Genomic DNA, 23,740 nt, shown 5'->3' on the forward strand with positions numbered 1-23,740 from the left:
AACACTTTTCTTTCCTGCAGTAGAAAAGTCATTAGCAAGAATACCCCTCCCTCTCCATCTATCTACAGCAAATCAAAGCCAGACAGGAGAAGCTGTTATGACTGGTGATGTAGTCAGGTTCTGAGTGCTAACCTATGTGCCACATGCAGTGGATTACACCAAAGTTTTTAAATTGTCTTTGCTTAATCCCCTAGGGTAAGAAATTTATTTTAACATGTTAAATATTTTAACATCCCATAGGTGTATCAGTGATGTATGTCAAGATTTAGGATTTCCTGTAAATTACTGTCAGTGTGAATTAGTGTCCATGTGAGTGAGCTTATGAGAGGTAAGAGTAAAAGGGAAGTTGCAGGCATCAGAGACAGCCACCAGCAGAGAAATAGCAGAGCATTAGCTCACACAAGTGCCAATGGCTTCGTGGTGTACACTGGATGCAGTGCTCCTCCTAGCCAGGGTACCAGCGGTCCTCAGGTTCACCTTGCTGGCCTATGAAAGACAAAAACATTGGTTCCTTTTAGCATCAGCAGCAATTTAGAAATTGACCCCAAAAGTCATAGAGTTTCTGCTTATTAGGGAACCCTTGGTAGAAAGAAATTCCTTGTAAGAATAGTTTATTCACATGCCAGAGAGTAATGGGGCTTGGTCTTTCTCTTAGATGGGTATGAAGCCATTCAAGCATGTTTATTTGAGCCGCAAAATAAATGTATCCGCCACATATAAAGTGTGTGCACTGCTGGTCCCTTGCCATGGGGACACAGCAGCCATCACCTCTGGCTGTCCCTTGATGCTGCTCTTTCCACACTGCGACGGGCAGAAAGTGGCTCCTAGAAATGACAGCCAGGACTTTTTGAGTCTTTCGCACCTGTTTAGCCAAGATGTTCAATTTTTCTTTGCTAACTGATTGATGAATTCTTCTTTAAAATCAGTGTGACATAGAACAGCAGCATTATAAATTTACTCTTTACAAGGACAGTTTAGCAAGTCAGTTTTAAGAGTGTGGTTTTGCAGTAAGAGTGCTGCAGGCACAAGACTTTCACAGGCACAGAACAAAACATTACAACAGGCAGCTTAGAAAGCCTTAAAGCTGGAAAAACATGATGCTAAAGTACAAAATGATGTTTCCAATTTACCTGATTTGTCATTTTATCCACATTTCCTCTAAGAGAGAAAGAAAAACATCTGATTCATTATGAGCTTGCTGAAAACTCTTTTGCCAGCAGGTAATCTTACACCAATGGAGACAAATGTCGCTGTTGCCAGTCTGTTTCACAGCTCACGTGTGTTGTGTGGGACACCATGGTCCTGGTGATTTATGGAGCTTTCAAGAAGGTGTCATTGCTGTGGCAATTAATACATGCTCCCTGCTGCTGTGTATGATAATTGTTGCTGGAAATTAGATATTACTCTTAATTTTCTTTGCAGTTTGTCAATTATGGGTTTGTTGACATAGCTGCCATGACAAATCAGGTGACCTTGCATACCAGGAGAAAAGCCTGGGACTCGCTTCCAATTCCTTCTCTAGCAACTACAGAGGAAAAGTGTGCCATGAGGCTACACATAATCACAGTGTCTGACAAGATGAACCTTTTCCACTTTAACGTGGCAATTTGAAGAGACGTGTTCTTCTAGGACAAGAGCAACACAGGCATGATGTTAGTGCTGGGAAGAAACAAGCCCAGATGTTAAGAAGATGCGTCTCTTCAGATCAGGATAAAATCCACTGAGTCTGAGAAAGTGGAGCTGGAATTCGTAAATCTTTGTCAGCTGATCATCCCTTTCAGCAATCTAAACTCCTGAGTTTCAGATTGAGGGCATTTAGTTTTCTTCTGGCAAGCAAGAGCAGCTGTAAAAATTGCAGAGAGCTCGACAGCAGCAGCAAAATTTACAAAATTGGTGGCTCTTACATGTGTATTTCACTAAATACATTGACTACCAAGAGAATTAATGATTCCCCTGTCCATGTCACTGGTACAAGCTACACCAGTACATGCCAAGGAATTTGTGGGCTGAATTTAACCCATGATTTTTGGAGTCAGTAAGAAAAAATAACTATAAAATACATCCCCATGTACAAACAGTAAAACTTTCAGTAATAACTTTGTTTTGCTTTCCAGAATAATTTCAGTGGAGCTGCCTGAAGATGCAAGACAGATTGGTATTCAGTTCAGATGGTGGCAACCATATCACTCTTCTCAAGGAGAAGATGTGTGGGCAATCGATGAAATCATCATGACCTCTGTGCTCTTCAATAGCATCAGTCTGGACTTCACCAACCTAGTTGAAGTCACACAGTCTCTGGGATTCTACCTGGGAAATGTTCAGCCCTACTGTGGACATGACTGGACCCTTTGGTGAGAAACACATACTCATTTCTGTTGTACTGTTGTTTTCCTTGTCTGTTCATCCTGCTAAGAACCAAGTGACTTCTGCAGCTGAGTCTTCCTGGCAGCTATTCAGAGTAATTTTGTCTCATCCTCACGTTATAGACAAAAACGCTGTCACTAATCAAATTACAATTAGCAATAAGTTTTTACACCCCACAGCACAGAGATTTATTTTTGATGGGAACCTTAAATGTAGCATTCTTTCCCCACAAAATATTTTTAAAATATCCTAATAGAAACTATGTAGAAAATTTTTATAATCTTCACTTAAAATCCAACCAGGTTAATATGAGTATGCAGGTTATGGAAAACATCTGTTAAGTACAAACACCAAATATTTTGTAAGTGGTGTTCATATTTGTTTATGTAGGTTACATTTAGGTTACACTCCTAAAAGGAAAGGCAGTAGAATGTTGGTAGAATAATGTTAGTCATCTGTAGATATTTTGTCTGATATTATATCTATTTTGTCATTAATACTGTGCATCATTATGACATATTGAAATTATGCCTAAAAGATGCTGTGTATTTAGAAACAAAAGTGAGAAAACATCACCTGCCCAAAGGAAAAAAAAAAAAGGTGAGAAAAGAAAAAAAAAGTGAATAACAAAGAAGAAGAAAACTCTCTTCAGATTGTGTAAAAATAAGCATTTTTAGTAAAATATTAATCTGCTTCACAAAAATTAAGTTCTGGAGTACATAAGTGTAAAATTTGTTATTAATACAAATGAAGCTCAATTTAATCTGTGTTTTGATTAAAACCAAACACCGGTTTTGTGCTACTCTGATCAATATATAAACCCTGTATGGCTTTAATTGGCACAGATATATTTATTTGGAGAAAGTACAATCACAGCAATTATAGAAAACCTCAAGAAAATATAAATAATTTTAGTGTCCCCGTGGACACTCAGAGAAACACTGTTGGAATTTTATTAACAAGTATCTCTGAGCAAGCTGATTTGACTTTCTGATCATCTGTCAAACTAAAAGGAGTTGGCTTAACAGTAGGAACAAAACCCAATGTGTTCTACCGGTGATAATGAGGCAGTAGAAGCACCATTAACCACTTTAATAAGGACAAGGAAGGTACTCGCTGCTCATTAAAATGAAACAACATGTTAGGGCTCAAATTGTTTGCATCTTTTTCATCAAAGAGCTGGAATGAAAGCGCTTTAATGACATTGTTTTCCCTCTGTTCTTGTAAGACCAATTTATCATGGGTAGGGGGGTAGGTTATTCAAGATAGCAGAGGTTCCTCTGTTTCCCTCCTATGTCTCTAAATCAGAATCAAAATAATAAAATGCTAAGCTAAATTCTCCATCCCACATATTGCCTAGGATTTGTAGTGCTCAGTCATAGTGGGAATATTGAACATTCCACGCATCAATAAAGATTCAAAGCCTTTGCAATATTTCCTTACTATTTATGTATAAGTATTTTTCATTATCACTGGAAGACATGAACTCTATCCTTCACTGACCTTGTTTCTCTCAAGGGAAATTTTTAAACTTACACGAAGTCTGTACAAATGGCTGCTAGTTAAATTAATTATTGTTGGCTTTTCCCAGCTGTGAGTCCATTTGGTTCTCATTTTCTAACTCATGACTTTCTATGAGCAGAGTTTGCAGTAGCATTGACATCATTCTCTTGAGAAAAGTCTGACAACTGCTTTTCATTTGTGGAACTATGGTTAACACGCTATAAATCATTTTACAGGGTGTCATTCTCAGGCCCATTTTCACTGAGTTGCCTTTAATTGTCTATTAGGCCTCCATTCCTGATTCAGAATCTCTAAACCTGCAATATTTATCCTTAAAATTGCAGGAAACTGAGGCGGGGATTTTAATTTTTGTTGAGGAGGAAGGTTTTCTTTTCAATATCTGGCTTCTTTAAGAAAAGAAGGGTTAGTTGATATACATATATTTTGAACAAATGTGATTTATAAGTGTTTTATAATGGTCCATATCTGGAACAGTCACTTTATTTGATTGCAATCATTAACATTTTGTTTCAGATTGGTTCTTAGACTTTATTACAGCAAATGTATTGAGTTTACTGAAAGGACTCGAGAATGCTTTTAAAATGAAATGTTTGATTATGTATGTTAATACATCACTTCTCCAAAATGCTCATACACAGGCAAGGTTTTACCCAAATGCCTCTGGAGTGTTATAGAATATTTACAGCCACTTGCTGAGTGCTTTTAAGTATTGATAAAGATGCTACCGCATAGGTGTTTTTGTTGTGGATTTTGTTTGTTTGTTTGGGGTTTTTTTATATTCTTCTGGACACAAATAAAATAGCATTATATAAATAAACTGTTTTCAGTCAGATTACAACAGTATGATTTAACTCAATGTAGTGGACAATAGAGTGTCCCACTGTTCCTGGAGCAGCCTGGGGACAGGTTGAACTGTCCTTATGGAGCGATGCAATGCAGCTGCCCTGCATCAGCTTGATAGTATACCTGTGTTTACAAAATGGTTTGTGTTTTATATCAATTTTTACTCCCTAACATGCAGAAAGTTTATTTTGGGTAAATGACTTAGTTAAGATATATTAATACATTTAGGAATTACATAACAAAGAAGGTATGATGTGATGTAAAAAGACATAAACATCTCCAGCTGAGGCTGGTGTGAGCGTTTGGCCATCGTGTCAATATTCTTGGCCAATGCAGCTTTACAAAACCAACTGCATCCTTGTGGCTTTTCAGTATTCCTGAAAGTACCGGCCTTGAAAATGTGGTAACTCTGGGGATCCCAGAGCAGTTTAGAGCAGCGCAGGTTGGCTGACATTGGCTGTGATACCATTCCCAGAAGTACCAATTAGTTGGCAGTGCTTGGAGGGAAAGCGATTGTTCTGAGGGCACCTATGGGTATTGTGTTCCTGTGCCTCCACAGGTCTAATTATATACATGCTTGAAACCAACTCACAGATACATATTTATACAAAAAATGTAGCCTTTGCATTCTTGTTTCTGAAGAATTTTTTAGTTAATTATTGTTACGCCACAGATATTAGTCTGTCTTTTACAAAATGTGGAAAAGTATTCCAGCTGCATGACTCCCAGGACAAAGAAAGAAAACATTTGGTATTCCAGCAGAAGAGCATACCCCTACCCACATATGTGGGAGAGATGGAGAGCACAGAAATGGCAAGTAAGGTGGAGCCCCCACCTTTAATGCTACCCTTGTTCAGCTGGCGGCAATTTGTGGATGATAAAGGACTTTGTGAACCTATAATGCGATTTTCTCCCCGTAAAAGAGCTTCTTATGGAGCATCACAGATTGTCTTAATCTCCTCACTAGCTTATTTTTTACCATTTCCTTAATAACCATTTTAAACAGTTGTTTTGACTTTAAAACAATGCTTAGTTAATTCACTGTGTACAATATCCAGTGGTTAAGTTGTTACACGAAAGTTAATACTAAACCTAAAGTGGTTTAACCATGACTTGAGTGTCAGCAGTAAAAAAGATCAGATTTTAAGATTTTTTTTCTATTTTACACCAGTAGTATTGAATAGAGGGAATTTTTGTGCAGACAAAGACAAAATGAAACATTTAATTCTTGCACCTACACTGAGCACCAGTCCTTCACTTTTCTTCTGTCACTTTGGGGAAGATAGCTTCTGGGCAGATGTCTCATCAAACTGTTAGTTTCAATTCCTTTATTCTGTTCAGATGAGCTTTAGGTAACTGTGATGTGCTGTGCCCAGGTTTATGTGTGCAATGCCAAATCATTTTCCAAATCATTGCTACATATAACTTTCAGCTGATTACAATGCACATGGATGACTGATACCTGAAGAGCCTGGTTGCACTTGCACAGATTTCCTGAGACGGCTTCAGTAAAACTTTGATGTCCCATATTAGCCACAAAATTTCAAGCTGCATTGTAGAAATTAAAACTATATCAGGCCAAGTGAGCTTTAACTTTTAAATCTCCAGTATTTGTCATTTTGAGGAGTACAAGTTTAGAAGACAAATAAATTCAGGCAAACAAATTCTTCTGAGATGGATTCAGTTCTAACAACGAAGCCACAAACCACAGATTACCAGCTGGACTGCTGATGAATGTATATTTTATCTTCTGCTCAACTTCAGATTATCCTTCCTGTTGAAAAGGAAAACACTGACAACATTGACTGAAACAGCAAACAGATGAGATACATTTTTCCAAGGCAACTTACTGCCTTCTGGTCCAGTTGTCTATGATAGTGCCCCAGCAGCAAAAGGAACACCCATCCACAGTTGGTTTATAGTGCTATTTGCCATAGAATCATAGAACCATAGTATCATAGAATCACAGAATAGTTTGGGTTGGAAGGGACATTCAAAGGTCATCTAGTCCAACCCCCCCACAATGAGCAGGGACATCTTCAACTAAATCAGGTTGCTCAGAGCCCAGTCCAGCCTTGCCTTGGATGTCTCCAGGGATGGGGCATCTACCACTCCTCTGGGTGACCTGTGCCAGTATATTACCTCCCTCATTGTAAAACATTTCTTCCTCATGTCCAGCCTGAATCTCCCCTCCTTTAGTTATAAACCATTACCCCTTGTCCTATAGCAAGAGGCCCTCCAGCTGACCTTGCTCCTTTTGATGCAAACCAAGATCCAATTTGCCTTCTGGGCTGTGAGTGCACATTGTCCAGTCTTTCATTTCCCAGTACCCTGAAGTCCTACTCCACAGGGCTGCTCTTCATCCCTTCACCCCCAGCCTGTATTGATACCAGGGGCTGCCCCAAAACAGGTCCAGGACCTTGCACTTGCCCTTGTTGAACCTCATGAGGTTTGCATGGGCCCACTTCTCAAGCTTGTCCAGGTCCCTCTGCTTGGTGTCCCATCCCTCAGGCTTGTCAGTTCAGCCTGGTGTCATCATAGACGGGGTAGTTTCATATGGTGCCATGACTTGGATTCTCCTTTAGGAAATGAAACCACAGAGAGCAAGGTCAGAGAGTAAAATGGAACCTGTACCAAGTAAACAGCAATTTGATAATGAAAAAACTAAAGTCAGCTTTCACTAATTTGTTCTAAAGCTTTAGGGTAGGATGCTGCCATTTATGGCTTAACTTCTCTCTCTGGAAAGGATGTTACAGAAAACAGAGTGGGTCAGTGAATTAATTTAAAAGAAAGCTAAGTAACACTGACTTGTATTCCTAGTCCTTACACTGACTTTGTTCTGACCTTGAATTTTACAGGGGTAGAAGATAATATGTTCTATTGTATGATACTGAAAGATTAGGATTGCTTATTTAAGACGAAAACTGTAACTTACTCAACCATAAGGGTAGCCTTGAACTACATAATTTCCTTCATCACCACTGTACTGAATATAGCTTTTTATTTTTGTATGATGATTTGCAGCAATTTTCTTTAAAAAGATGCAGTCTCTATCCTAAATTGTTTGCATTTAAGAGCAATCTTAGAAAATGTTGAAGCTGAAAGGACTACATTACTTCTGAAGACACTAACTAAACATCTCAAACTAAGGAGAGGGAGGCAATCTTCATTCTATATGAACTTTCTCAAAAATGTTCTGTTTTGAAGGCTAGTGTGCAGGATTCAAAGTTTAAGTTGTTATTACTTCCTCCTTATACCTCTCTTGAATTTGATTTTTTTTTTCTTTTGAATAGTGCATAGAAGAAAAACCTGCATTTAAATTGAAATAACCTGTAGTTCAAACTATGCATAGTGTTACCATGCATGTGGTACTACTGACAAAATGATCTTCTCCAACCCACTGGATAATTTAATTTTTATATCAGTACATCCTGCAGAAAAGAATCCGAAGATAGACAATATTAACTCTGAAATGATCAAAAGTCAATGAATGCATTGCATACAGAATCACTTGAAAATCAATTGAATGAAAAGTCTGTGTAGTAAGAGTATTTTAAACTAAATGCAGTATATCTTTACTGTCCAATGTTTGAATGAAATTACAGCTGTTACTGTGACATGACCTTAGGCAATGGACACTCCTGGGGAATGAACTTTCTTTTTGTTGTCTTTTTTTCTGTGTTGTCCTTCTCCTGATCCTAACTTGATCCTTAATACAAAGAACCTTTAGTAAGAACTAACAGAATAATTCAGTGTTTCATAATCTGGGATACATCAGTGCCTTCCCGGTAATTTGCAGAAGTACCAACGGAAAGATACTTCTGTGCGTGGTCTCATCCCATGTGCCAGTCTGCAGAACAAAGAAAGAAGCATCTCTCTGTTTAACCCAGAACCATCCATAATGTTCCATTTGGAATTATTTTGGGGATGGATCCTGATTCTTTCCTTACATTTCTCAGTTTTACAGGAGATTCGAAGTTAGCTTCTAGCATGCGCTACGTGGAGACCCAGTCTATGCAGATCGGAGCTTCGTACATGATACAGTTCAACTTGGTGATGGGCTGTGGTCAAGAGTTTACTCCTCATATGGACAACCAGGTGAAACTGGAATACTCCACCAACCACGGCCTCACGTGGCATCTTGTTCAGGAGGTGAGGCTGGCAGTGAGGACCTTTGTCTTCCTTAAACTCTGCTTTATACAAAGATCATCTGAAATACATTTCTGGCATGAAACAAAGGATGTTTTCCTCATTCCCCTTTCTATAAAGAAATCCTCAGTCAGAATCAGTCATAATGACTGGTAAAAGTATTTCAGCTGTTTTTTATGCCATTAGGAAGAAAGATATCTGAGACCCTGAAACACAAAATTGTGACAGGAATGGACCAACACTGAGAAAATAACTGGGGCAGAGTTAGACAGAGCTACAGAGTAATGGCCAAGATCTTTCCTGTGCTATTGCTTTGTTTTTCAAAGCAAAATGCATCTACTGTTTCCTGGAATTTAAATGGATAGAAATTCTTTCTGCCCTTGTGCGCAGCCATTTCGTAAATGGAAAGCGCATTCCTTCAGGGGATTGTAATGTGGAGCCTTTCATCTCCCAGCCCTGGTTCAAACACAGTCCAGGGCTGTAATGACCGGCTGTTTCCCTGTCTCTGCTCGAAGTGCAAATAGCGGCGTCGGCTGCTGTTTCCCCGTGTGGGTCAGCCCTGTCTCAGCACAAATGTGATAGTGCATTTGGCCATAATTTGTGCTTTTGTTTTCCCTCTGAGATGGCAAACCGGACTTTCCCTGACCTCAGGGTGAACTAACAAAGTCCTTCAGCTGCCTCCAAGCAGGTTCAGAGGGTGTCAGGGAACTTGTCCTGGGGCCTTTTCGCTGCCTGTTCTGTATGTTCTCAGAGGAATTTGACCGTCCAGACCCACATCTTCTGTGAGCAATGAAAGCATCATCCTGTTAGCTTTTGCCACATTGTGTTTCGCTACCTTTTCTTTGGTGGGCAGAGTAGAGAAACGGCAATATCCGAGTTTGTAAACTTTGCAAATCCAAGTAACTCTTTCTTACCTTAAACAGAATTCAGAGGGAAGCTATAAATACTGTATTTCAAACAATGTTCATGTCTTTTATACTTAGCGGGCATCATTACGGTGTCCAAGAATAGTTCCTAGAAGTGGGTGTTTGGGGTTTGTCCTTGCCATCAGTGGAAGATCAGTTGTCTTCAGATCTTAGTGCTCCTTTCCTCTCTCAGCAGATCTGAGTTCAGAGAGAAGAAATTGCAGCTAAATCACTTTTCTCACACTGCCCATGTTGCTGCGATAAAAGAGTAATAGAGGGCTATTTGTAGTATATGTCAAGGATGTAATCTGGTGGAAACACAAAACACTAATTAATTGAAATGTTTGAAAGTTTTATTTGCTTCACACACACTGATCACAGCCTGGTTTATAAGATCTTTTAAGGGAGATGAATCAATGAAAAATGTTTGAAAATTGCTGGAAAGGAAACTAAGCCTTTAGAAAACCAACTGGAAAAAAAAAAAAAAAAAGGCAAAATAAGCTATTATAACTTCATTTAACTCTCTAAGATATTAGAGCAATAAATTTCTATGTAAAAGAATACATTCTGCCCTTCTTCATATTTAATATATAACTATTACTTTATATTTTAACTATATAAATAATCTTAATTTTTTTTAACTACCATAGAGAATCACTGCTTTATGTAAAAGAATACATTCTGCCCTTCTTCATATTTAATATATAACTATTACTTTATATTTTAACTATATAAATAATCTTAATTGTTTTAACTACCATAGAAAATCACTGCTTTATTATTAGTTTCATAGCAGTCAAGGTATGCTATTTGCACAGGTAAGTGTCTGTTCCAAAGGCTCCCTTGATGGGGATGAGCACAGAAATGAACAGCAAAAGACTCTCGGAGATGTAGGGACAGGTAGGAGAAGTTGTGCTGTGGGACTAGTGGCAGAATGGACTCTCTGGATGGGCAGCTAGAAAAGGAACACACAGGCTGGTAATAGCATTAATACCTCATCAAAACCTTAGCACAAAAGTTTTCAGTGTTGTTCAGGTAGCATATAAATAAACATAATATTGCAGAAAAATGGAGTAACATGGGAAGGGCAGGTCTAGAAAACTGTAAGAGGCTGGGATAACAGACTGCCTTTATGTTTAGTATGAACCAGGCATAATAATGAATTTGGGGAACACACCTCTCTAGGAAACTGTGTTAAACTGAGGAAAGACCATAGAAGCAGGAAGGAGGAATTTATACCGCTTGCCATAGTTTTAGAGGGAGCGCAGCTGCAGAGCATGGGAAAGGCTTCTGGAAGCAACTCCAGAGAGCACAGCTGGGTGCTCTAGCATGGCTCTGGGGGTTCCTACTGCTGTTCCCCCCAGATGGAGGGACTGGAGGGAGCCAGCATCCCCAGGCAAGGGCTCACAAGCAGGTCTCCAAAATGACTGGTACAATGGTCTGGAGGTCACTTTCATAGGTTTAATTCCATAGTGGACTTGTAGACTTACTACATAGTCCGTGCAAGATGCTGGGGTGAGAACAATAAAAACAATGAGCTAGAAATCCTCATGGAGGAAAATAAAAAAATTACCAGTCGCTAATGTTAAATATATCCCTTTAAATGAGTCATATTGCTTTCTCCTATCCTAAATTGTACTACTGTTGGTTTTCTGAGAAATTTTTTGTATCGTGCCAGGATTTTTCTGCCTCTCAGTCTTTTGCCACAAGCTCTGGACCCAGGGAAGCTCCTGGTTCTGCAAATGTTTAACCCTTGCTTGTGTTCCCAATTCTGCCTCAACATTAAATCTGGTTCTGATATATTTTATTTCAAGGAATGTCTTCCAAGTATGCCGAGCTGTCAGGAGTTTACATCAGCAAGTATTTACCACTCCAGCGAATTTACTCAGTGGAGGAGAATAACTGTTCTTTTACCACAGAAGACTTGGTGAGAATTTATTTTGGTTTTGTTGTTGCTGAGTGCAGACAGTTCATCTACTTTTATATTACTGTGACAAAGTTCAAGACCTCTGTAGATCATACTCAAGCCAGCGGGTGGGGTGCCAAGGTACTGGGGCTGACTCAGTTGCAGGTATTTAACGTGAAATGCCTTCCTTACATAATTAGAGAGTGAAATGTTGGTGAAGTCACCAGAAACTATTGTTTAGGAGTGTTTGTAGTATATGCTGTGACTCTTTTAATAAAGTTCAGACCTTTTCAAAAATAGTGGTGCTTGTCTGCAAGCGGCCCACTGGAGGAAAGCTTTATTTGGATTGTTAATTTTTATTTTGCACGTTCCTCATTGTTTACATCGTCAGACCTAAGCTTTGTATAAACAATAACTAATGATTCATTTCTGGGAATTTTTTACCTCTTGCTTCTTTTTATAGCATGTCTTCAGAAATAACATTCACTTCTGCAAAAAACAGCAACAAAAATTATCAAAAGCACTACCCTATTCATCTTATTGTGATCAAACTTGGTTTGCCTGCCCTAACATTTTTTTTTTTACTGGATAATTTCTTCCATTGTTTATTTTAAACACTTTATTATAACATACAAATAAAAACTTGACATAAATGTCAATAATCTTCAGGGCTTCCTTCATTTGAGAACTAAATTATTCCAATTAGAGTTACACCTTGCTTATGTGTGACCTGAATGCACCACAGCAATTGCAAGGAGAGCTTGCTCAGATTAAGTTGTCATTGTATTTCCCTGTCCTTCACTGTTTTTATTCACTTTCTGCAGCCTCAACACAACCTATTTTTACCAACCACCCCACAATGATACCTTCTTTCAACATACTGGCCATTTTTACTGTACAGACATGATTCAGAATTTTGTATTTCCAGGCAAGATGTCAGGGGCAAATATTAAATCATTAAATAGTATCAGGTCAGATAACACCAAATGGCACAAGAAAGTCTAGAAATAACCGCTTTGTAGTTAGTTTATAATGTACGAAATCTTACATGGTGTTATGTGTCACAAGCTGTAAAATCTGTGGCTCACATAGGCACCCAGGAGTTTAAGAAGTGTCTACAATTTTGCAGGATATGTTCTAAAATAGGCTGTTATTTTAAAATTTATTTATAAGATATATGCTCTACTCAAAGTTATTATTATACACTGTATAGCTGATGTTAATATCAGTGTTGTAGGCCTTGTTTTCTTTAGGATCTAATAATTTTCCTCAGCATACAAGGCGACAGGAGCAAATAATTCCATTGTAATTTAGGAGACTGTGGGGAGAAATTTTGATGAAATAATAGCCAGGTTCCTGCTTTACGTTGCACACAAATCATAAATATTTCACACTCCATCTTGTATCTGAAGGGATTCCCATCTCTTAGAAGAGTTTTGTTTGTAATTAAGGTACAAATTACCACTCAACATTACATTGTTCTTCATAAAACACATTTTCAGTATGATTGTGTTGTGCTATGGTGTGATCAGGTGTGAAGAGGAAGAAAGGCTGCATGTTCCCCACCAAAATCAATTCGGCACACCAGACACATCTCAGCCGTTTCCCTCTTACCCTCCTTTTCACCGACAAGGAACAGACTGAAGGCTCAGTCATTACTTTGGGCTGAGATTGAAAGAGAGGGTTTTTTTCATTTTTAAAGCACACTTAATAATAGAGGGCAAGTTTCTGCCTTTACAATAGGGGTTGCTGGTGAACATGTGATGTACAGAACTCCTCCATCACCCTTGCCACAGAGGGCATCACCCCAGGGGCCTGGTAGTGAATATGCTCCACAGGGCTCTTTTTTGGGGTGCTCTCCCTCCCCCTCCTCTCTCTTCCCCACCCACACTGCTGCAAAAAAGACCCGTGGGCAAAAAGTTAGTAATGGCCAGAAAAAACAGTGTAGAGGGTGAGAGGCAGATCTGCCTTCCCAAAACCAGGGCAAGGGGAAGGTGACTCTGGGGACCATCCTTCTGGCTCAGCTCCAGAAGACGAGAGCTGCTGAACACACAGCCTGCCCTGTGCTTGCTGCTCAGGGAGACAAACCACCTAAATGAGGACTCCGGACAGGAGCTTGAGGTCTCGTTAGCCTTGCTCTGGCCCTCGGTAGCCTTGACCTGCCCTCACACCCCTGCGCAACCCTGCTGGATTGCTGGAGCTTTCACCCTGGCATGCACAGATCCTGCTGAGGGTTTGCACCCTGCATGCACAGGTAGCATCAGGCTGCATTACTGTGCTCATACAGCCAGAAAATTGTCCATAATTCTCTTTTAAAACTTTCTGGTATTTCTGCACATCTGTAGATGTTCTGCACGTGGCAAGCAGGAGTTTACAAGGTTCCTGTGTAATCCAAGATTTGGGATGTTAGGAAATCTGCTGCAACAGTGAGAGTTGTGTTAGAGAAATGAAATGTATCCACCTGCTCGCTGAAATTGTATTGTACTTACACTGAACATTTCTAACACTGATGAAAATTAATTTCAGTTTTATGGGAGGCATTTACATATGAACAGGCCTTAATGAGATACAAGCAGCTGTCAGTTGCTGACTTCATAAACAAATCAACACCTAATGACTGAATGAGAGTTTCAGGATAATTCAGTAAATGTAATTATGGTAACTCAGAAGGTAGCAAATATAATTCTATCAGCTACAAATTTGCATTAGATTCCTAAGTTTTTTAATATCTTGAGAGAAGACAATGATTTTATTTGAAATCATATCTCAAAAAAAATTTATAACAGAAAGAACATCATTTCACTCACAGTTCATCTGGGAGTCACCATGATTTCCTTGTGCTTATGTAAAATGTCACTTAACAACAGTGACTTTTATTTGACATCAGCCTGACTCAGAGACAATGTCATCAGAAAGCTAGATTGCCTTCCAGTAGCATCACAAAAACTGAGAAGGAATAAGAGAAACTGTGGAGGTTTATTTTGCTTATAATAAAAAGCATTTGTAACTCCTCGATAGGATACTTCCCATTTGAATATGTGTCCAAATGTTGACTGTCCAGAAAACCAGTATTTTATCACTGAGAACGCAGCTGACAGTTCCTTATTCTCTTTTCTTAATTAAAACAGCTTTTTTAAATTGTTGATTGCCGTTTTTAACAGCATAATCCTCTTAAGCTGTTGTTACCTTGAGGTGCAGAGCAGCCTTGGAAAGCTTTCAGAAACAGTGAGCAGGACTGGTTTGTCAGTGGCATTGCTTTTGCAACTGCAAATTCAGCCTAACACACGTTTCTCTCACTTGAAGAGGAACCTGGATCCCTGAGAGCTTTTGTTGGCTGCAGCCGTGTGCCAGTGTCCCCGCTATCCATGTGTCCCCATGACCTCCCTGCTGGATGGGAAGCCAATGGCAGCCCCTTGCTCTGCCATGGCCGTGGCTGGGGACTGCAGGACTCCCACGGCAATGAAGCTGTCCCCAGGGTAGAGCTCTTTGCAGCCAGAAATATCCCTGCCCGCTAGGACGTGGCTCCCTGGGGACAGTCCCCAGCCATCCAGCCGATGCAAACACCTCTGTTTCAGCTGCACGTTCATCTCCAGGCAGCAAAGCAACTTCTCCCTTCCTCCCCTACCCTTAAATGAGAGAAACAAATCTCCAGCATCTGCCTGGGGAGACCTCTAAGTAACAGGTGGAGCTTGTTACTTGGAGGAGATTGGAGATCACTCTTAATGTGAACTTGGAGAAATTTTTTACAATGAGGGTGGTGAAACACTGGCCCATGTTGCCCAGAGAGGTGGTAGATGCCCCATCCCTGGAAACATTCAAGGCCAGGCTGGATGGGGCTCTGAGCAACCTGATCTAGTTGAAGATGTCCCTGCTCATTGCAGGGGGCTTGGATTAGATGACCTTTGAAGGTCCCTTGCAAACCAAACTATTCTGTGATTCTGTTATTGACGTGCAACCACCACCTGGGACCCGAGGAGGAAGATGGAGCCTCCCCAGCGCTGTGCAGCTCTGTGCCTTGCATGGTGGCAGTCCCCAGCGGCAGGAGCAAGGCAATGAGCTTGTTCAGGGAAATGTTTTGCTCAGGTGAAACTCACACAAGCCCCAGCACGGGCTGTTGGCCCTCGTGTCAGCTTTGTGCCCTGTGGTACAGGCCCAGCCCTGGGAAAAGTCTCACAGCACTGCTGCTGGGGGTCTTCTCAGCCAGGGTTTCAGGAGCGGTCCTCCCCTGGGCACTGAGATGCACATTGTTATTACCTGTGAGTTGGCTCTCCCCACTCTTTGTGCAGGGTGAGTGTGAGCGGAGTGTCCCAAAAATCACCCGTGCAGCTGCCCTGCAGGGACGTTTGTACCCAGCAGTGGCCAGCAAGTGGCTGGGGAAATGCCATTGATGCCACACCAAACAGCACCGGGAGCTGTGCTCAGGGGGCACCACAATTTGTTTGGTAGCAAGAGACTTCCATGAGATGTCCACATTGCCCCTGTATCACTGTAAATCCCCCCCAGTTTGGTATTTCCCCTGGGGCTGCAGATTCGCACTCCGCACCTCTACCCACACACTTTCATTAAAACTGGACAGGCCTGGCTGTGACGCTTTCAATCATCTGGGCAAACAACACAACACAGTTTTATTGTACTGGAAGGTCACGGAGGGGTTTTGCCGGCTATAAAACCCTTCTTTGGTTTCTCTGCTGTTATTTTCCTCAGTGCACAAGAGAGTTAACACCAGTCATTACCATTTTTCTGAAGCACATAGTCTCTGTCAGGGCTCTCTGCGGTGCCGTTGATGCTCTGTAGCAAACACGAAAACTACCACCGAGGTGATGTGCTGGCTTCAGAGCACTCAGAAAATAAACAGTAAATAATTGTGGTGAATATTGACTGTCCATTGTGCCTATGCAAGCTTAGGAAATCCTTCGTGTGCAGGTTACTGCATTGTGCACTTTTAATGGATAATTCATAGCTCTTGTAATGTAACCCATCAATACATTATATCCTGAGGGAGTATTTAATGGGCAGATCTGCCCCCACAGATTAGCTCTGCCTGCTGTAAAAATGCTTACAGTATTTTCATATCAAGCAGGTACTTAAAACAGACAATAAAGGTCATTTCAATTAAAAATCAAGACCTTATGCAGCTTGACTTGTTTTTTAAAAAAAAAAAAAAAAATTGCAATTCTAAAAATTTCCCAAGCATGTACTAAATAATATTTGCATGTTTGTAGTATGCAACTGGATGGTTAACTGTTCTGCTGTACTGTCCATTTCAGCTGCACAGGCTGCCTCTATACATTTTTCCACTTCCATAAAGGCAAGCAGGTGGCTCAGCCACCTTTACAACATTCATTTTAACAGATCATTTTACATAGTTGTGGGTTTTTTTTTTTCTAATTAAAGTAACAGCATCGCATCCCATGCCATCACAGTGTAGCCAAGTGGCTCAGAAACAAGCGAGGAAAGAAACTCCCACTTCTTGTAGTAGCATTCCGCTCCTCGTCTTCAGCCCACGCAGTCAGCCCTTGGCCAGGCACAGGTCTATCCCAGTTTAACGTCTGATTTTTCATTCTTTGCAGTCAGCCTTGCTTTCCCTGTCCATCCCTTCCACAGCTCTGAGACACAGCCTCAGCACCCATGTTGGCCCCACCACCCCTTTTTTCCCAGACCCACCACACAGCCAGCACAGCCCCTTTTGCTCCATCATGGTGAACAATTTCCCATCTTTGTTTCACTTCACCCACAATTTATTTTCCTTAATCTCATTCTGGCACAAGCATGGAGCTGGGAGCTGCCACTAGGCAATGCCTGTAATCTGTCGGCATGTTGGCAGGGCAGCTTGGAAAGGATTCGACAACAACGATATTTACTCATCTCAGGACTCTGTTTCTTCTCCAGCCTTGGTTATTGAGGTTGATGGATGTCATGCTAGATCTGGCGAGCAGGAGTCACTCAGCACGGAAAATGCCAAAATCACATTGGATAATCTCCTAGAGGGCCAGCACCAAGCACTTTTTAACAATTTTACCTGACTCCACTATAATAAAGGAAAACGAAGTTGTTGAAGAGAAACTATTTAACTAGGAAGGAGAAACTACAGCAGGGTTTTCTCCTTGAAGAATATTACAAATATCTATAGTTTAGTTATATATAGGCAAGTAATTTGATCCAATGATTCCCCACCACAAACCTTCAGTGGAACAGGTTTTGTCTGAGTGGTCGGCCAAGAGCAAGCGTTTTGCAATATGGAAAAAAAATACATGCTATGAAACAGGATCTTTGTCAAAAACTTGTTATGTGAGCAAAATCTAGTTTAGAATAATCATGAAAAAAGGAAATTGCTGTATCAAATAAAAACTAGTCAAATATTGTCAAGTGGAAATAGCCAGTATTCAAAGGGAAAAAATTTAACACTCAAGAACTTAATCTTCACAGAACTTTTTTATAATAGTATCAGAAGAAACCTTTTACACAACTTATAGCCTGTTGACTGTGACCAAAAATATAAAAATCAAAGTCGTACCCTAGATCCACCTTTCTAATTTTGCATTGTCACCCTCACACAATGGCACTGAATAAAAATCCAATAATATCCATTGATAGATTTATCTTAACTTTGTGCAAAATGCCTCCGTAAAACTTCTGCAGCCTTCCTCCAAAATGTCATTAATGACTGGAAAGTCCATTATATAGCCCTGTGCAGCAAGTGGCCTAATCTAAAAACTTCATTTACAAAAATCTGTATTTGCTTGTGCCAGCCTTTGCAGACTGGACTGTGATTGTGATATCAATGTCCTTTTTTTCTTTTTATAGTTGCATTTTATCTTTTTCCCAACAGTTCTATAAAGAATCACAAATTAAAGCGTTGTTATTGGTTTTAAGGTCCAGTGCCACGCGTTTCCGCTGGAGTCAGTGCTACTATACAGCCCAAGACGAATGGGCCTTGGACAACATCTACATCGGACAGCAGTGTCCCAACATGTGCAGTGGACATGGCTGGTGTGACCATGGTGTTTGCAGGTATAAAGCATTTGCCAGTTCTTAAATATGATGTCCTGATATGTCAGGTATCCTGTTGTTTTGTATGCTTTTTCTTTTTTTTCCTGGGGGGTGGGGGAGGCTGTTTTATTTTCAGATTAAACATTAAAAAATAAAAGCACTGGGGGGGTTAGACCATTCAAGCAATAGCAACAGTGAGTTGCTCCACACCTTTCTGTCCAAGAACCCACGCACTTGGCAGATGCAGGCATTGGAAGAGCTTTCAGTGGCTGGGGGCTGCCCCTCTGCAGGTGTCCTGGTGGCCCCTCCAGCCTTTTGCAAAAGGACCCCAAGGACCAACTCAGTGCTGGGGCTGTTTCACTGGGTCACGAGGGCTCCAGGGACCAGCTCAGCAGCACTTGGCAGCTGCTGTCAGACCAGGTACCATACCAAGGGTACAGATTACTGCCTGCCAGCTTCAAACTTTGTGGACAAAACAAGGGTGTTTTAGAAATAAGATGTAGCTTTTTCCATTATCCAGTTATTGTAGTTTGCTTCCAGGATCCAAAATTCCAATCACATCTAATTTTAAAAGGTCAGTGCACTACATTATGTAATTGTCAGTGACAAATAAAGTCTTTAAAAGCTTTATACTTTTACACTTCTTTCCAGGTGTGACTCAGGGTTTCAGGGTACTGAATGTCAGCCTGAAAATCCCCTTCCTTCGACCATCATGTCTGATTTTGAGAATTCAGATAGCTTGAAGACAGAGTGGCAGGAAATTATTGGGGGAGAGATCGTCAAGCCTGAAGAAGGTTGTGGGGTCATCTCATCTGGCTCCTCCCTCTACTTCAACAAGGTACTAACAAGGGATGAGAGACTGAGAAAGCCACGTACTGTAGGTTTGCACGGAGCGTGATGTGGTTGTGTGGCAAAGAAAAGGAAGGTCGCAGAAAGCAGCACACAGTATGAGAAGTGCATTAAGCAGTGCAGCTGTGCTCTGCAGGTAAAGAACAAAGCAATCAGAAGAGAGAAGGAGGGACATATAATGGAAGGAAGTAAATCTCTGGTGTGCTGGGAATGCGTACATTAATACTGTCTTAATTTTCTGGTTTAAGATTTGGTTCTTTCTCAGCATCTAGCAACTCCTATTTGTTTGTCCTGTACTGTTCTGAGCAAGAGATGGAGAAAGTTTGACTTTCCGGGGGCCAAGTAGGATGATTTGAGATCACAGGACCAATACTAGTGAAAAAAAGATCCCCTTCAGACTTTTTGAAAGTGGTTAGCCTGTAGAAGGATATTCTTGTATAGCTTTGCAGACAAAAATAAGAGAGCAGGAAAGAGATGTAGGGAATTCTGCTAATTAATAGCAATTATAACTAAAATAAAAAGAGGTCTTTATGACCAGATGTAAGATTATGGGTTGTAATCACAGATTTATTTTTTACTGTTGTTCCTCAGCTCTACTGCTGGGTTTTGTCTTGTTCTTAATTGAGAGGAAGAGTATAAATGCAGCTATATGCTTCTCTTTTAAAGGTTTGATCAAACTGCCACTGCTGTCATAAGAGCCAGATTAGTCCCAGAAGATTAACCCAATATGCAACGCTGTGTAATTGTGTGTTGTTTACATCATTACAAAAATCTAACCCATCAAATTATTTTCAGCACTCCTACATAGTCTCACATCCAACTCCCCTGGAAATGCAGCTCTGCATTGAAAATTTTATAATAGACCAATCAGTATAATGAGCTAATTGTGATAATTGGATTTTTTTATATAATTGTCTTTTCTGTTAGATGCTTTTCCTTCTGGCTCAGTTCCTTATGCCAAGTTTCTCAAAGTAGTTTGCTAAATTAGAATTAACCTGCTATGATCTTTCTTCTGATTTCTGCTAAGGAGGAGTGAAAAACTAATTTAGAAATTCTTGGCTTCTTTCTATTGATCTCTAAGGGTTAGGTTATCATTCATTTCTTGAGTAGTAGCAGTCTGTGTGTCATCAACAGAAGGTGGTTTATTTAATTTCTGTTTAGATCTTTTCCAAGGCTTCTAGTGGCCATGCTGGTAGATAATCAAGATTATTTTTATGGTTGCCGAACAGTTCTGTATTGTTTTGGGAGCTCATAGTCACAGGCTCAATTTCTTTGCATTTGCTCAAATAGACATTTTTTATGTGAATGTTTAATGTTTACTACCATCATCAGTTACCGCTACCAGAATTAATGTTGGCTTTGTTCGGCCAACCCTCAATCTTTTGGTTTACAACTCATTTTAATCAATTGTAGGTGTGTTTGCAATACAGAGCTCTTTCAATTAGCCCCTGCAATTCCTCTGAGGCTTTATGTCACTCATGCCCTTTCTCAATTAATCTGGATCTGTAGTTAACCCTGCAGCAGGCAGAGCTGCTGTGGGTGTGGATATGGAAAACCCCCCTGGAAGAGTTTTACAGCCAGAGCTTGATCCACTGCAGGTCAGTGTGTTGGGTTTAGTTGTCACAGGCAATGCAAGCTGAGTTGCAAAAACACAAGCATTCAGGTTCCAAAAATTAGCCTAGCAGTGTGATGTGGCCTATTTGGTAGAGTCCACAAATGAGCTGTGGACCCAGGCTGGAATGCCAGTAAAGCAGAATGTTCTGAGAACGGAAGCAATAGATATTTATCTGTGCTGAGTTTATCCTGAGCTGTATAGGAAGAAGGAAAAGGTAATGAGTGGAACAGGTATTATATTCATCTATCATTATATTAAAAAACATAGATGATATTTTAAATCTCAGCTCATAAATCTTGTTATTTATGTCCAGCTAGATCATGTCACTTTTCTCAGATTTGTCAGGAAATTTGTCGGGAGGATCATGCATATACAAGTGAGAGACAAGGAAAAACATAAATTTTACTTGAAACATAAGCATCATTTTATAACTTAACACAGGTTTCCCTTTTCGATATATTTTTGGTTTTGGAGATGGTCAGGAACTCATAATTTTTAAGGGAATAAAAACCAGTAGGTGTGTTGTCACTTCTGCTCCATTTGGGAGGGGGGCAATACCAGGTTGCATCTTTTTCTAATAAATGCAGTCGTAAGATCATTGCATCCCCTCTCCAGCCACATGTATTTGGCTTTGTCCTACCTATTACAGCTTGTGGTGGCATGGTGCTGGGCTGGGACAGGGCTGTGCCAGGCACGGGGCATGCAGGTCACCTCTATGGGGATGCTGCTCTTGCCCCATGTCCTGCCTCACCACGTATCAGCATCTTCTAAGGTGTGCAATGTGCAAGCCCACAAGCTCAGCCTCAAGCAGCAGAGGACCCAGGGAAGAGGGGAACAGGACAACTCCAGTTACAATGAAAGTCTCTTAAACAAAGCTTTTTTTAGCTGAATATGCTCTGTCTTCCTTTACCAACATGCACAGGGTGACCGCGGTGACCACAGCATAGACATCCAAGAGCTGATTCCTACTAGAACACAAAAACATCCACGGAAAAGTTGTTGACTAAATGTTATGAGGTGATTTTTTCTCTGAGCTGTGCTTGAGTAAACCTGAAACCAAATCCACATGTTTTAGGTGGGAGACTCCTGGTTCACAACACTTATAGTTTTGCATAGTAGCAAATCCTACTCAGGTGAGACGAGAAATACCCCTCCCTGGTTTGTGTGTAGGAGATGGGCTTCAGGCAACAGGTATTGTAGGGGCAGTAATTTCAGATGATCAGGTGACCCTACACAGCGCAAGGTTTGACTGGGGAAATGAGACTTCAGAAATGTCCTTTTACTGCTTTATGCCTTGTCATTAAAACGCTGAATACTTAAACACTTAGTCCCAGCTGGTTCAGGATACCCAGGATCTGCTCTTTGCCTTCCAAAGGTACTTGGCATCTTGAAGGAATGAGACAAAATAATTGTGTCGAAATTGCATTGTGCTTTGAAATGTAATAATAAAAATGTGCAATCACACCAGAGTGATTAAGATACAGGCACAATCATTGTCTGAATACCTAAAAAAATGTCATGTTAACATAAAATTCATCGTCTTCTATGTTTTGCAATTTTCTGTGCAATGTTCATCTGTGTTGGAGTTTAAATATGTCTATTCATAGTGAAGGTGTCATATTTAATGCTATTTTCCCCCATCTGGTCTTTTTATTTTAGGCTGGAAAAAGACAGTTGGTAAGCTGGGATTTGGACACAACCTGGGTGGATTTTGTCCAGTTTTACATCCAGATAGGAGGAGAGAGTTCTTCGTGCAATAAACCAGACAGCAGAGAAGAAGGTGTGCTGCTGCAGTACAGCAATAATGGTGGCATCAACTGGCAGCTACTCGCGGAAATGTATTTCTCTGATTTTAGCAAACCCAGGTATAATTTTGGTCTAAATTAAATCCATACTGCATCTGTTCTTTTGTAAAAAAAAAAAAATGTTTCTCATTTTATGAAAACCTGAATAATAATTTCAAGTTATAATACTTAAATGCCATCATTACATGGAAACTTGTCCAGGCTACCACAGTAAACTCCTGTCACTAGGAAGGAAAAATCTAATGAAAACGGGCCTTAAAAAAGCTGAAGTAAAATATAAAGTTTGCAATCACTCACCTACCATGTGAAACATGACTAAAACGTTAATATGTGCAAAACATTAGCAAGGAAATACAGAACTTGCCCAAAAGGGGTGCAGAAATCTACCATTTCCTCTGACTGGTTTCAGATGTAATGCACATGTATTAACATCACATACCACAAAAAGTCCTTTAAGGAAATATTTAAGGAGAAGAAACCATGTTCAGCATTTCAGATTCACTGTAAGATAGCTTGTCAGTGAAAACTTGTCTGCATAGCTATTAACATTGTTTCTATAATCTGTAGTTCATGTCTTCCAATATGTAAATAATTCCCATCTTCCCATCTTGTTATTTTGTATTGCAATGAACAATGTTTTCAGAAGAACTTCTGTAACTTGGCAAGCTTTCCTTTTCCAAAGGTGATGTATGGACTTGGAAGTATAAAACCACTGAGCTTTGTTTAGACTCTACTTTGTCAAAATTACAAGACACATACAACAAAGGAGTTACATACTGAAACCTTCATC

The 23,740-nt window shown here is 40.2% G+C and overlaps 1 protein-coding gene across 2 annotated transcripts in view; it reads left to right on the plus strand.

Annotated features, from left to right (window-relative positions):
- The window catches only part of RELN (reelin), a 289,062-nt gene that overhangs the window by 194,082 nt on the left and 71,240 nt on the right, over positions 1–23,740 (plus strand). For both annotated transcript variants that reach the window (XM_065049108.1, XM_065049107.1), the window contains exons 20-25: positions 2,115–2,351; positions 8,691–8,883; positions 11,600–11,712; positions 18,565–18,702; positions 19,333–19,519; positions 22,805–23,010. In XM_065049108.1, the coding sequence (XP_064905180.1) occupies positions 2,115–2,351; positions 8,691–8,883; positions 11,600–11,712; positions 18,565–18,702; positions 19,333–19,519; positions 22,805–23,010 (1,074 nt within the window). The remainder of the gene's footprint in view (positions 1–2,114; positions 2,352–8,690; positions 8,884–11,599; positions 11,713–18,564; positions 18,703–19,332; positions 19,520–22,804; positions 23,011–23,740) is intronic.

The sequence above is a fragment of the Columba livia genome, chromosome 1 (genome assembly GCF_036013475.1).
Source record: "Columba livia isolate bColLiv1 breed racing homer chromosome 1, bColLiv1.pat.W.v2, whole genome shotgun sequence".
NCBI lineage: Eukaryota > Metazoa > Chordata > Aves > Columbiformes > Columbidae > Columba > Columba livia.